The sequence below is a fragment of the Triticum aestivum genome, chromosome 5D, assembly GCF_018294505.1.
Source record: "Triticum aestivum cultivar Chinese Spring chromosome 5D, IWGSC CS RefSeq v2.1, whole genome shotgun sequence".
Taxonomy (NCBI): domain Eukaryota; kingdom Viridiplantae; phylum Streptophyta; class Magnoliopsida; order Poales; family Poaceae; genus Triticum; species Triticum aestivum.
The window spans coordinates 483,006,530-483,022,234 of NC_057808.1; the positions used below are offsets into that span (position 1 = coordinate 483,006,530).

General features: G+C 40.7%; 1 protein-coding gene across 2 annotated transcripts; it reads right to left on the minus strand.

Annotated features, from left to right (window-relative positions):
- Positions 1-1,220: 1,220 nt before the first annotated feature.
- Positions 1,221-11,348, minus strand: LOC123122991 (5'-nucleotidase domain-containing protein 4). 2 transcript variants are annotated; one of them, XM_044543382.1, is made up of 17 exons: positions 10,979-11,342; positions 10,130-10,392; positions 9,555-9,632; positions 8,452-8,672; positions 8,092-8,184; positions 7,773-7,856; positions 7,488-7,604; positions 7,299-7,389; positions 7,169-7,225; positions 6,906-6,959; positions 6,702-6,759; positions 6,238-6,314; positions 5,209-5,279; positions 2,298-2,358; positions 1,938-1,997; positions 1,717-1,779; positions 1,221-1,631 (listed from the first exon to the last, which is right to left on the minus strand). In XM_044543382.1, exons 1-17 carry the CDS (start codon positions 11,115-11,117, stop codon positions 1,509-1,511), a joined length of 1,710 nt encoding a protein of 569 aa, XP_044399317.1. In that variant the 5' UTR covers positions 11,118-11,342; the 3' UTR covers positions 1,221-1,508. The 2 variants fall into 2 exon arrangements, 1 of the variants encoding a protein (XP_044399317.1); XR_006460444.1 differs by lacking the exon at positions 1,221-1,631 and adding an exon at positions 3,756-3,899 and having other exon boundaries at positions 10,979-11,348.
- Positions 11,349-15,705: the final 4,357 nt, after the last annotated feature.

Consider the following 15,705-nt stretch of genomic DNA (forward strand, 5'->3'; position numbering starts at 1 on the left):
TCTCCACAAATGGTGTCACCCTTTCATCCATGACTTTTTGGAAAAGGCTTAAAGAGCACATGGAGAAGACAAATAGGTCTAAATTTATGTACCGTGTGAGCATCAGCCCCTTTTTGAACAAGAATAATGACACCAAAATTAATTCTACAAAGCACATCATGACATCGTCTTCATCTTTAATAAAAGGACAACAGGTTTGAAAAAATTCAATGAGAAATCCAGCCACACCTGCAACCCTATTCGTTTTCATCACATCTATCACGTTCCTAATTTCCTCTTCACTAAAGAGTCCACTAAGTTCCCTGGTGTCCTCAAATAATTTTGCATGGACAACCCAAACATCACTCCATGTGCAGGTAAAACCTTCAGCAGATCCAAACAAGTTTTTGCAGAGCTCGCTAGCATGATTTAGCAAATCAGCAGTTCATATATATTCAAGGAGAAAATACAATTTTTCCTTCTTTAGCAATCCTGTGAAAGCAGCTAGTGTTGTTGTCCCCCTTAAGCATCCAGTCTTCACTTAATCTCCTATGCCAGTATTGCTCTTCTTCAAGAGATTCATATAGAGCTTTGAATATGACGACTCCTAGCCATTGTTCATTAGTTAGGGGTTGGATCTCTTCCAATTCTTCAAGATCATTAAGCTCATCTGTTAGATCTACCGTGTCCTTTAGTACTTGGCCTTCCAAATACTTGTTGACTTTCTTTAATCTCTTCTGCATCACATCTAAACTAGATAGGTTCATTTCAGATTCTTTCCACCTTTTCTAAAAAATCCTCTCTTAAAAGCCAGCTATGTTCAAATCTAAAGCATTTGTGCTTAACTTCCTTTGTATCAACTATTAAAGGATTATGATCGATTACAATTCAGGTCATAGCTGAAGTTTCTAACTAGCCCATGCTTCTGCTAGCTTCCCATATATCCACTTACCAATGGAGCATTAACATTTCTAGGTTATCGTTCACCCTCAAAATAGCCAAGAATTAAATTGATCATAAGGTCAGGTCACACATTCACCAATGCTGCTGCATATTGTCAAGCTCTAGCATTTCCAGCTATTTGAACGAACCAGTACACAGCTTCATGAGAAACAAATGGCTCGGCCTTTAAAACAGAGAACCAAATGACCCTCAAAATTAATTAGGAGTTACAGACCTCATCGGGATATTATGAATTGTTATACACCACTTCAAATTCAGATGAGCATAGCCAAGCGGAGTAACCAAATTAAATTATTTACTTAGTTGGAATGATCAACATTCAGCATTGGTTTCATTCGCCCCCTGTTAGAACATGTTATGTACAAAACGGGAAACCTGTAAAATTTCCTATCAGCAACTATAGTATATAAACATGTAAAATGGGTGAAGTTTCACCAGGTAGACCTCATCCGTTTTGTGAGGTGGTAAACATTTGTTATTCTGTATCATGCTAAAATTGTGCCCATATCTTGTTGCAGCCTACACCTCAAAGGAGAACTTCAATTCTGCATGTACACAAACTAGCTCTACAGGCCAAGCACATCGAACTCATGGGGCATGTAATCTTCGCTCGGGCGGTAATACTTGTTGGGAGAATACAACCCAAAGTCTGTAACTTGGCTGCAGTACAAGCACGCAAATCTCTCGACCTGTGGAATGTTGACACAAGCAAAAGTAGAACATTTCAGTCGACTGCTAAAAATTACTGTGCATGTTTTTTTACAGGTACATCACCTGGTGAGCAAACCGAGAATTTTGGTACCCGGTCTTCATAAGCTGTCCCCAAACCTTGTGAAACTGGACGGAAACAAATAATATTGAGAGAAAGAGTACATAGTTATGATCTTTTTGCAGAGGATATATTCTCTACGATTAAGCATATCACCCAATTTTTGTGTGCTATGATACACAATGATGAATGTGTGATCACAAAGTTATGTAACTTGACAAATTACCTTCTGATGATGTTGCATCTGAGCATCTCGGAGAAGGCAACGGATACCCTTCAGCTTTTGCTGCAATCAGAGAAAAAACTACCACGAGTTAAAAAGCAAGCCAGCTAGAAGTAGATACAGCAGGAGTCATATGGAGGGCTACCATATTGTTCACGAATCCTATGCTTTTTTCAGTCCAAATGGCACGGTAGATGCTACCAGTTAGATTGTGAAACATTTACTCCCTCCGATCCATATTAATTGACGCTAGTTTAGTACAAAGTTATACTAAACAAGCATCAATTAATACGGATCGGAGGGAGTACTAATTTCTTCCAAATACCAACCAACCAACAAGACTAAAACAGAACAAGGACTTACCAGTAGATTATCATGCTCAGATAACAACTTTCCCTTCTCATTCTCTGTAAGATCTTCAAATCTAAAAAACACAAAGAGGTTAGACATAAAATAAAAATAACTAAGCAGAACTGTTTTATGCACTATACACAGAAATGGTACTGGGTAGTGGTAAACGTTAAAATTGCACTTCGACCATAATTTTTTTTGCACTAGGCAAGTGAACGTTTAACACTAACTTCACATTAAAGTGTACACAAGGATTAGAAAGTTTGATCTTTCGACATATTAAGTGCATAAAATTTATCCACCTAAGCTCATCACCTCATTAATGTCATTGTTGTAATTTTTGCATACCTTGCATGCAAAGGCACAAATATATGTGCGCCTTGTGAATTACTCTTGTGCCATGTTATCTTCAAAAAATAAATAAAGAGTAAATTGCATTTTGGAACGAGCCCTCCAGGGTGATGACCAGTTAGGGGAGCATCACACATGTAACCAGGTGGAGAAGCCTAACACGAAGCTTGCATAAGTCATTTCAGACACCATCAACGTCGGCATGCTACTGCCGCTTGGAGCCAGGAAGGTCAGCGCCAGATCCGCCATGAGAGGCCACCCATTCCTCCTTGTCTACTAGCCCAAATGCTGCCGACCTAGAGCAACACCCTTGCAAGCGACGCCAGCAGCTTGCAACCTTCTTTCCTTTTTTACCTTCGACCTAAATGCTCCTTCCCTCTGGCTTTCTTGCTGAATTTTGTCGGCTCAAATAGTCGAATCACAACCCCCGTTCCCAATCCCTTCTCTGTTTGATAAGTTGAATTTTTCACAAAGCATTTGACAGATCCTTGAAGCGCATCGTTTTCCATCCTTAAGTGTGTGATGGCGTTAGCATTTGACATAATCATTGAGCATTCCAAATGCCACCACACAGCCAAGAATGTACGTGATCATTGACCGAGGAAGCAGAGATCAATATTGTGGTGGTAAAGAAGCTACAAAGGCAGGATCTGGACAACCCATTGGCCAATTGGAGACAGCACGGACATTGAATTGGAAAATGACCCACGTTGTAGCAACAAAATGAAGCATAAAAAACCCATCTGTTTGAAACAACAAATTGGTCGGTGCATCACATTCAACTTACATTGAATTTCCTAGGCAAGGAATTTTACGATTCATCCTTTTGAAAGGCGATGTGGAATACCAATACTCGGAAAAGATTAAGATTCAGAGTAAGGGCCAAGGTAAATCAACTGTGCAAGAGCGTGAATGATAAATCTCTCACGCTGCAAATCCAACTCAACTTGGAATGCGATGCACCACTTGCTCTTCCACACTAATAAGAGTGGGGTTTAGCACAGTGATGACTAAAATGGGAGGGGCACGACTAAAATGAGGAGGGGCTCTGCTAGAGGAGTAGGCTGTCGAAGAAGAGAAGGTGGTTGCTGCTACTGAATGTGGCCTACTTTGTCTTACAATTGCTTGTCTTGAGATCAACCACGGTGCCGCCCCATGCACGCAGCAGCCTCACCACTGATTTCTTTAATCTCATCGCTGGTGAGAGGTGGTCATTTGTTATGGTAGTGTTTCTGCTTCTGCATTTGCTCTCAGGCATGTCTCCTACAGAGATAAGTGATAAAAAATGAACAAAGATGCCATGGCTATTGGCCCCAAGGGATCTATCGATGGACAAAGATTTCAAACACGCATACACAAATAAAAGCAAACATTGTTTCAACTAAACTTGGCTTGGTTTATTCGTCGGTCATATGTATCTTTCATGAGGGTTCTAAATGCGAGCGATTTAAATATGTGGACAAAAAACAAGCAAATATTAAGCATTATGAAGTGACACACCAATTAACTTCATGCACGCTCTAAGAAAATGTCCAATGCTTTCACACTAAAGCTTCAAGGGTACAATTTTACCATTCATACCAGGGCCAGCTTGAATTATTCTAGGAGCATTTGAATGGTCAATTCAATGCCCCAAGGAAAATTAGTGTGGAAGTATCGGAGAATTTCTTAAGATCGTGCACAGAATTAATAGGTGCATAAATTCCCAATGCTTCATACTATTTGCCAAGTATTTGTTCACATATGTAAATTGATGGCATTCTAAACCCCTATAACAGCTACGTACAACCGATGAAGAAAAGAACACAAGTTGAGTGAAAAAATTCTTGCTTGATCTTATCTTTCATAAAGGTGTGTGTGTCATGTTGTATATGTGTATTTGATATTTTTGTGCAACATTAGATCCATTGATGCTAACAGCCCTAGCATCTCCATTCACTTGTGGCCACTTCTCTTTGCAAGACCCAAACTAGAGAGCATACACAACAGCAGAAGCACTGCCGCAACAACCGACCGATTCTCACCAGAGAACAGATGAACAAATCAGCGGCGAAGCTGTTGCGTGCTTGCAACGACACTGGTTCATCTCAAGACGGCCAACTATGAAATAAAGTAGTTCACATTCAGCAGCAGTATGCACCTGCATACATCTCCTGCAACTTGCACAACCATGAGCTTCGCATCTGAAACATCATTACCATCCATGTTCTGACCTTTCTTCCATGGTCATACAGGTTACATCAAGCACGCCTTTAAAAGGAAGGTTCCAAAGTACTCTCTTTGTATTCAATAAAGAATTATGACCCTACTGAACACTGTTTCACGATCATTAAGTGAAGTCTCAAAAGTCCAAACCTTAAACTAGTTGCCCTATTTGGTGTATGCACGTAATGAGTTATTTCCATTGATGATTTGATCCATATGCATAAAAATTGTAATGATTCACAAAATCATTCCTATAAATTTTGGTTTATTTATAGAAGTATTCAAGTAAACCTTAAATGTTGAATCAAGAATATATTAAATGCGAGTGACTCAAAAGGCAGAAAAGTACCAAAACTGATCTACTTACTGAAGAGACCATTCAAGGCGATGGATCGTGTCTTCAACTGAATCACGCTCCATTCTAAGGTGTCTAAGCTCCTGAGTAGGGTGACGAGCATAAAAAGAGCCATCAAGAAGATTGCCAACACGCAGATTAACAACATGGAAGCTCAACAGAGAAAAAACAGATAAAGGGAAAATAAACTCGAACACATACTTTTGGCAAATGGGATATTTATTTTGCATGTTCACCTTGCCTAAATTTTCCCGTAATGATGTATTAACCAATGGAGAATATATATATATTTAGAAAGAAGTGCATCGCCCTTTTGCTATGATTTCCTAATATGAATACAGAAACAATCTGATCTGCCGCTCAATTTCTTCTCATAGTACTTGTGATGTGCAAGCACCCTCAGAACATTGTGCCTATGTGAGGGGAAACTTCTGAGTTTGCAAAGCTTTCAGGCCAGATATACCAACTAAAATTCATCCCTAGGGTGTAATCATGGGTTTAGTTTTACTTCAACTAATCCTTGTTCTCACACAAACTTTATTAGACTATTCAAATCTCAGACAAAATCTCATAAGACCCTTTCCGGGTCAAGACTATAATCAATTTAACATGCAGGACCAATAGTGCTGGTCGCAAATAACACCTATAGTCCAAAGGTTTCACTTCTAATAATCCTCACAAACTCCTTGTTTTGACACGAACCTTATTAGACTATTGAAATCTGAGATAAAAACACAGAAGGCCCTCTCCTGGTCAAGATTATAATCAATTTAACATGAAAATTTGAACAGTCACATGCAACTTGTGGTCATCAAAGTTTAGTTAAATTTACCACCATTACAAAGATATTGTGCAACCAAGGTTTGCTGCAGTTCTAAAGGCAACAATTCTGGTGCAACACTAAGCTCTCGTGGAACCACAATGAAAATCTTACAGACTGCTATTTGTGAATCATGCAAGTTTAAATCTGTTATAGCTTGTGCCCAGTTATTATATGTTGCTAAAAGTCATTTTCAGGATTACTGAGCAATATATCTATACCTTTCGAGTTGACTTTGATTCTGATTGAAGCTTCACCTCTTGCTCCAGCTCAGGTATTACCAGCATAGTCCGCCAACCTTTTAAATAAACACAGCACATAATCACTGGAGAAATGGAAAGTAAAATGCAGAATCGACCACCAAACACAACTCAGAGGACACCCGTAACACATGCCGACTTTTTAACTAAGCATTGCTATCTAATTCATACTGAATTTGACAATATCAGCAGCATCAATTGATGATGAGTGCAGAGAAAAAGAAAAACACTTAGGACTCATTGGATGGTGCTGTGTAGTTACTTGAATTGATCAAGCATGCACGCTAACTGACATGTGTATTTTTATCTATAAAATACAAGAACATCATTAAATCTTCTGCACAATCAGAAGTACCAAATTGAATCAATTTTACAGCAGGTGGCGATTTCAAGTGTACTAACATTATAGATTGAATAACACATACCTAGAACTTTCTTGCTGCGGAGTATGTCTCCATATATGTGATCACCAACATAGAGGATCTATATGGTAAGACATTGCATTATTTGATTTGATTAATGGAATTCCAAGTAAACAGGAAACTCCTTGCAACCAGCCACAAACAGAGAAATACAGGCTAACATGTACCAAACCTACAACAGATTGTATAATAAGTACAGAAAGTTACCTGCGAACTAGAAGCAACAGAAAGTAGTCTGTGAAGATGACCAACATTGCCTCCCTGGAAATAATTTATTCGCTTATTAGAGCAAAGATACATAGCATAGCCATTACAAGTACATTCACGAAATGCTAATTGACCAGGTTGACATTTGCACTATTAGAAAGTAATAAGAGAGATTTTTGCATTCTGCTTTTAGAGTTTTACACACATCCAGAAAGCCAAGTATGCCCATGATTCCCTCAACACCATATCAGGAAAACAAGTACCTGGTAAACTTTGTGAATTGGTTTTGGCTGATGTTGACTTGAACTTGGGCTTCCAATCTACATAAAGAACACATATATTATAAAACATGGTTCATAGAAATGGGTTATACATTAAAACCACTTTACTTTCCTGAAGATCAGCATTTAGAAGTTTCCCAGAATCAGGCTCAACTTCAAACAATCCTGTTCGATTATCATCATGAAAAAAGCTTGGCTTTGAACTGAAAAGTTCAGAAAGGATGGGCTTGAGTTGAGAAGGCAGATAACTAAGCATAAATTTACAAAAATAAATAAAATAAAATAAACAAGATATACCAACCTGCCTGTTATAACAACATCAAAATACTCAAGCCACTTTTGGTTGTGGCTTGAGCTTACATCTGACATATGTGGCCCACATAGGTAGTTCATGACAACATCAGTGTAGTCCCATAAACTGCATAAACAAGCACATCTCCAGATAGTAATCGACAGAAACTAAAATTTGAAAATGTGAAATGCAGCCAGACAAAAATTGTCAAATTATTTCATTTGTCCATCAAATAAACTGCCTCAGTTTGGGTGGACATCTATCAAACCTAAAATGATATAAGGAAGAGCATACCTGTTTGTCACCAAGAACGTGGAGCGTCCAGATTTTCTAAGCATTTGAAGCATCGGCACAATTGCCAAGTCTTCATTGATATACCTGGCAAGTTTGAATACACAAATCAGCTGTCCCAGTTAAAACCTAATTGTATAAATTCTTACATCATAAACAATGGGGGAAATATATGCAGGTCTATAGGCACGTGAACAAACAAAAAGAGAACCATACCAAATTATTGCAAAAAAGAAAGAAAAATGATGCCCTTTGCAACCATTCGTTTTAAAGTTCCATCTAGAATAACCACACATGGTTGTGTAAGATTATACAGAACTACCTGCTAGGTTCCTTTGCAACCATTCGTTTTAAAGTTCCATCACGATGACACAGATCAACCGCAGACCTCACATCTCTATACATAAGCGCATAGCTGTAACAACAAAATAATCCAAGGTAACAAGTACATTAGCATATCAATACAAGTAAACTGGAGTATGCAGATCAGAATATATTGAATAAAATGTCTGCCAATATTTTACATATAGGCAGAGGAACCGAGGAAAATGAATAGACAAATATAGGTGAAAGCATCATTTTCACCTATGCTTGCCAATATCCATACACATTTGGTACATTGGAATCATTTTCAAATCATTTGTGAAAGAATAATAACCATATATGGATCTAATGATCATACTCAGTGCCTGAAGGTACTTTTGCAGGATTGCTGTCCATGAAATCAACAAGCTGAGCAAACAGATAGGCTTCACCCAGTGAGAAAAGTGTATCTATAAGGGCATAATCAGGTTCATCAAAGGAATCCCTTATCAATGTACTCCCATAAGCAGCAACTTTTTCTTCCTTCGACATCTCCCTAAATCCATGGTATGCAACTTTTACATACTTGTGCCGATCCATCTGGTATTGCACACCATAGTTAAAATGGCAGTTAAACTGATCACTGATTCAGGAAGTATAAAAGTAAATTAACCACCAGTAGCAAGAAGTGAATAACCAGTGGCAATTTAATTTATGCTAAGGTCTATTTTCTGTTGCTGCTGTTAAGCTTCATGCACTAGCCAATGCAACCAAAGGTCCAAACTGATGGAAAGGGCTAGGCAATCCACATATACACTTCAACAGTTTCCTCCTATCATGCAGAACTTTTGCATCAAGAGACGACTGAATATTTTCAACATGATGGGAAGTGCTTAGTGAACAATTGGTGTTTTCAACTGTCAAGAAGTAATGAATAGGGAACTACAACATGCAATCTTATAGTGAAAACTAGATATAAAAGTAAAAACAATAAGGTAGAAATTAGGTCAGCACTAGTATCATGCAAGCACAAACAAAAGGTTCCAGGCATCAACTTGTAAATAATAGGGATGCATGACCCCTTTGTTGCTAAATACAAAGAATTGCTCCCAGTCCTACCATGGATTTCCTGCATCTTGTTCTCATTTTTTTTTAATTCTGATCCTACGCCCACTGCTTGCAGAAGTTTTTTAAGAGATCAGTCAAACATTCTTAAGTTTAACCAGCACTGATTTTTTTACCAACATTGGTTGCATGAAATTTATATTACTAAATCTGATATGAAACATTTTTTAGTGAATAATCATTTTTATTTGAAGCAATGTACTTTCATAGAAACTGATGGTCAAAGTTTCGCCTTGTAGATCATGTCAATATTCAAAACGATGTATATTTTTTATTAGACAGAGTAATGTTGTTTCTATGTGTCACAAGTTCATTTTCAGTCAACAAAGTTAGTGAGTTCAAGCAAATGCAGCGGACCTTCAAGATATTTCCTCTTTTCTTATCAAGCACTAGTCCTCTGACCATATACTTCCAGTCAAATTGCCATGTCAACAGCTGCAGAATGAAACAGAGTAAATCCAATTCAGAACAAAAACTTGCAAGCCAAGAGAGTATTAAGCCCACAACTCTCAGCATCAAATTGCTAGTCCTAAGAAAAACTAAATGTCCTTCTCAAAGAATTCCGCACTTCCGTAATTAACAGATATTCACTTGATAGTATGAATCTTTTGCTACTACATTAGTGCAGAAATTGGTGATCCTTCCTAAGATAAATAGCAATAACTAGCATAAAATTCTTTGGTTCAGAGCAGCAACAAATTTCATGCATTCATACTAGCGAACAAAATTCATGGTCCAAATCATGGACTATCACAGGTGGGAATATTGCTCAAAAGTCAAAACAGGTAAAGACATGATGTTGGTACTGTGTTAAATGCAACTGTTAAGTTACTTTGAGGCAACCATGAAATCCTAGACACAACAACAGACCCCAAGTATCCATATCAAATCTAAAATCACATAAAATGGGAGAAGTAACTATTGGCATCAACCTCCTCAGGGTAGTTGAGATCCTTCACGAGCTTCTCAATGGTGCCATGGTAAGCAAGGGCCTCAAATGTCTCGGGCTTGTACTGCGCAAGAGTGTAGTCCATATCAAATCCTACTGCGGTGATGTTCCTCATGTTGAGAGACCTGTTGCAGAATATCTGCTTCCCGATGGAAATGCTTCTCGGCTCCACTGACGGTGTTGACCAGATTGCTCCCGTTGAAGCTGGTTCCACAGCGCCGCTATCCATCCTTAGAGCACTGCAGCCTGTACAAGGTGAATAGAACAAAGTACATCAGAGATATGACACTGTAATTCAGTGGTAGAACTCCGTGTTTCAACCAGGAATTAACAAAGGTCCGTGAAAGTCAAGCGATCGACCGATCAAAAAACGTGGCATGACTGAAGCTCTGCCACATTCGGATAACGATACGATCAGGAAACAGGATTTAAACTGCATAATTCAGCCAAACTGAAACGAATTCCAGAGTATATAAGTTAGCAGCTCAGAAAAAGGGCTGATCAGCCCATACATACGAATCTCAAAATCTCATCGTAAACGGATACGAACCACGAAATTCGTTAAGACGGGCACGAAAGCAGAGCAAAGCATACGCGATTATGCTTCAGCATTCGCCCATGGACCGGAAACCGAATTGGGTTGCCCCTCTACAGCCTAGCAGGACTGGCCTCGGATCAAAACCAACATTCTCGTATTTAATTTAAGAGCACCAAAATTAGAGAGGAACAGCAACGCAGACAGCGCTGGAAAACCGCTAAAATTAAGCATGCCACCGCGAAACCGAGACACACAAAAAACGCCCCGAATCAACGAATGCCCAGGAGCGCGCACCTCTGGGGCCTGAAGCCGAAGCGGCGGGGGAGGAGCAGGAGGCGGGGGACGACGAGGAGGAGGAGGCGAAGAAGAGGAGCAGGGGAGGCGAGAGGGGCGCGAGGCGTAGAGCGGCGGCGAGCGGCCTCCTGGAGAGCATGTCGCTGGGCCTTAAATAGGCGAGCGGGGGTGGTGCGGGTGAGGGGGGTGACGGGACGCTGTTGGGGGAGAATAAATGGCGTGGGGGGATCCGAGGGGGTGGGGGCACCGCCGCGCGGCGGCGCCATCTCACCGGAGGGCGGGCATTGGGCGGCGGGACAAGTGGCGCGGGGGATCGGGTGCGGTGCGGATTCGGATGCCGCGTGCGTTGGAAGCCAGCAGCGACCGCGGGCGACGGAGGGGAGGCGGGGGAGCGAGTTCCGGGCCGGGGCGAGGGGAGGTGGGGGCTGGAGGCGGGGCCGCGGGGCAATAATGAGGTCGGTTCGGTTCGTGGGTGAGGGAATAACGGAACGGGTGGTTCGGCTCCCCCTCCGGGTTTTTCCTCCGGCGACACGCACGCTCGCCGCTCTTGCGCGCACGAGCCGGATTTCGTCGTGCTTAGCGTGTTGTTAGGGTGACACGTGGATAACTTGGATTTTTCTTTTGCAACTGCAAAACAAAATTCTTTAGGTTTTTTAATAATGTAGAAGTGTACTACCTTCGTCCTGGCTTATTGATCCCCTTCGTATTTTGTGTCAAAGTTTAACCATAAATTTAACTATCAAAATGTTAATGCATGTCGCGAAAAATTACATCGTTAAATTCATATTTGAACATAGTCTCCGATGATATTATTTTGCTATATATAAATTATATTTTATTAGTTTAAATTATGGTCAAAATATGATGCTAAAAACAAGAGAACTAATAAACCAGGACGGAGGTAGTAGATTATTATTCTTTCAGTGTGAGACGGTTGTGATGACTTTCGTAAATCTTCAAGCCCCACATTTTTTATTTTGTTTTTGGTAGGTGTTATGTGAATGTGTGTGTGCGCGCACGCGTGTCTACGTTGTAATTAATGTTTTTAAACAATGCTCGTACGGGCGTGAAACAAGATCTACTAAAACGTAAGGAGTTTGATAATCGGCGAACTTCTGATTTTTAGGAAATCCTAGCGAATGCCTTTAGAACTGTCAAATCCCCGATCGAACGCATGGCAATTTTTCTGCATTTTTTTGTACTACATGGCAATTTTCGCTTTAGAGCATGATGACAAATCTCTTACAAACAGCATGGCAGTTTTATCTGTTTTGGTATGGCAATTTTGGACGTTCGTGGGAAAATCTTAAAAATCGGACGTTAGATATTAACATTTCTCAAATGTAATAGCTGAATTTGCGCATATACATCACACCGGCTCAACACTTGTGTGTCGCTACAAAGAACAAATTCCTCTACCATTCATGTCATGTCAGAGTCATATCAACTAGTGATCTCAAATTTGGTTGTCTAAAACCACTCGCTACTCGATAGCGATTATACTTTTTTATACCCGATACCTCATCATCTCACCCACTTTGCAACAGATTTTACTACTGGTGTAGAAAGAGAAGGTGATACATGACTGCCTACACCGACTAGAAGTTATAGTAAAGATGGTACTAATGAAATCAACAGCATTAGAGATACACATGTGCTTACGAGTAGCTTTATTTACATAGAAGTGAGCTTCCAAAATTAACATGGATGGCATACCGTTAATGGAAGACTTTGTATCATTTGTATACTGATAGGACATTACTTGTCAAGTCGAAATGACCGATAAAACCATATGGTTTTATCGGCAAGACTTTTCTTCTAGCACAACTAGGGAGAACAATCTATTTTTGGTTAGGTCGGTTTTGTGCTCGCATAGTTACCATACATGTAATTGACACGTAAAAGTTATCGCATGAGTCATGACAACGACATGTATGATAGTAGTGAATGAGTGGGACTAGGAATATGTACCCATGAAAAGGAAGATAGGGTTACGATTTGGAATGAGAAGAATTTAGAAGGTGGCGCAGAAACATCGAATACGAAGAAGAAACCAAGCGGCGACAATGATGCCGCGGTTTTATGGAGCCTATGGGCTCAACTTATACAGAAGCATATGCGCACCTAGAAGCTCGTGGAACTAGAATGTCAGATTTTAGTGGGATTTACTAAAATGCAAGGACTTTGATAACTAGTGAACGTCAGATTTAAAAAAAATCCTAGCAAAGGCCTTTTGGATGGTCAGGTCCCGATCAAACGCATGAAAATTATCTATGCGGTGTGGCAATTTCCTGCCATTTTTGCACTAAATGGCAGATTTACCTTTAGATCATGGCAAATATCTTACAAAAACCATGACAATTTTATGAGGTTTTTTAGCATGCTCCCTCTACCTTCTCTTTTCACATGGAAGGTAAGAAGATAAGAATTAATTAGACAACTACTTAATCAAATCAATGGCTCAAATCTATTATATATGTGCTTTAATCTCTCATGTGAAAAATGGAGGTAGGAGGGACCATGCTAAAATTTGCCCAATTTTATATGCTTTTGGCCAGGGGTTCGCTGGGAAAAGTTAAAATTCTAATGCCAACTTTTTAACATTTCCCAAATGTAATAGCTGAATTTGCACATATAAATCGCATCGGCTCGACACTTCTGTGTTGCTACAGAGAACAAATTCCTCTACCGGTCATGTCATATCGACTCATCTCAACTAGTGACCTCAAATTTGGTTGTCTAAAACCACTCGCTACTTACAACGATGACACTTTTTATACTTGATAAACTCACCACCCCACCCACTTTGTAACATATTGTACTTTTTTTTGTGGGTAACATATTGTACTACTAGTATAAAAAGCGTAAGTGATACACGACTGCCTCCACCGACCAGAAGTTATAAGAGTAAAGATAGTCCTAACGAATCGTTATCACTAGAGATGCACATGTGCTTACCAGTAGTTTTATTGACATATAAGTGAGCTTCCAAAATTAACATGTCATGGCATACCATTAATGGAACACTTTGTGGCATTGGTATACCAATAGGACATTGCTTGCCAAGTCAAAATGAACGATAAAAAACAATATGGATGGTTTTATCGGTGAGGCTTTTCTTCTAGCAGAACCACGGAGAACAATCTATATTGGGCTAAATCCGTATTGTGCTCGCATGGTTAGCATACCTATAATCGACACGTAGGAGTTATCGTGAATGATGACAACGACATGTATTTATGATAGCAATGAATAAGTGGGACTAGGAATATCTAGCCATGAAAAGAAAGATCGGGTTACGATTTGGAATAAGAAGAATTTAGTAGGTGACGCAGAAACGTCAAACGCGAATAAGAAACCAAGCGACGACAACGATACCGCGGTTTTGTGGAGCCTATGGGCTCCACTTATACAGAAGCATATGCGCACCTAGAAGCTCATGGAATTGGAAGGTGTTTTTTCCGACGGTCCTTCATATATATTCTCATGTAGATTTACATGTGAGCAAAGCGAAAACTATATCACATACATGCTGATAAAGGCCGGCAGCATGCCGGGGATGCATCACAGCTGTTGAGCATATTCCCCCGCGCAATCTGCGCCGTGGATTCCACGCTGGCTCTGGATCAAGAACCCCTGGAGGAGAGGCGACCGTCGTCGTCTCGTTGGCGTCGCTCTTGGCCCCCATCGTCCATCGACCGGCTGGATTGGGATGCATGATGATATGTGGACATATCTTGGCGGGAGCTTCACGTCACGTGAACCACGTGATGGGTTTTAGTGCCCTGTTCATCCCCACACATGACCTGTAAAATGGTCGCTTTTGTATGCTGGCAAGATTGCTTATACTGGCAGGGATAATAAGTGATAACGCGTCGTGGCCTTTCCGTTGAGCTTTTTTCAGTTGCGTGCTGTTCTCGTTTGTAGCCCAGTTTGCTTGTGGGAGTGAGAGTGGCGACGGATCTGGAAAGAGGGGTACAGCGCACCGGAGATCTGATCTAGAGGCTAGCCGGAGAAGTGGTACAAGCGGTTTGTCGTTTTTCTCTGTTTAGGATGGGATTAGGACGGTGCGATCAGATTAGATTAGACTGATCGACAGCAAAGCTGCGATCTGATTCATGGCCGGGAGCAAGTGGACGGACCCCAATGCCCAACATCCGGTGTCGATCGCGCTGGCATCCGCATCTTCTAATAAAAGATGCCAAATCCGATGGTATCTCTCTTGGTCTTGGAGAGTTTTCACCGTACGTACACTTGTTGCTGGGAGAGGAGGACGAGTCGGTGGATTCCAAAAATGCTTTTCGCGGGCCTGGAGAAAAAGGAGGCGAAAATTCGTGACAGGACCCTGGTATTTCGTCTAGCTGGTACTACCATGGATTCCATTCCAGCAATGCGTTGTCGTTCGGTCTGGCTTCCAGTTTTGCTCGCACGTACAGTAGTACTTAGCGTAGGTGTAGTGCAAGCCTGCACGTATCGCTCGTGCTTTGAACATTGCTACAAGCTTCTAGAAGGGTTTATCTATACGACCCAATAGGGTTTCCTTGCCTCTCGTCGGCGCCGGCACTCCTATGGTCCTAGGACCATGGAGGTGCGGTGGGTCCCGGCATTTCCCGGCGAAAAGGCTTCGTTTTTTGATGTTTTTCTGAGTTTTGTTAAGGTTTATGACATGCTCAATAAGATGAGGCGGTGGCAGCTTCTTGAAGATGGAATAAGGGTCAGGGGCTGTT

Bases quoted from the DNA above. Each gene is read 5' to 3' on its own strand.
- LOC123122991 (XM_044543382.1), bottom strand. From the start codon at position 11,117: ATGCTCTCCAGGAGGCCGCTCGCCGCCGCTCTACGCCTCGCGCCCCTC. The intron at 7,857-8,091 runs GTAGTTCTGTAT...CAAACTTGCCAG, and splicing joins GTTGCAAAGGAACCTAGCAG to GTATATCAATGAAGACTTGG. The intron at 6,960-7,168 runs GTACTTGTTTTC...AATTATTTCCAG, and splicing joins CAATTCACAAAGTTTACCAG to GGAGGCAATGTTGGTCATCT.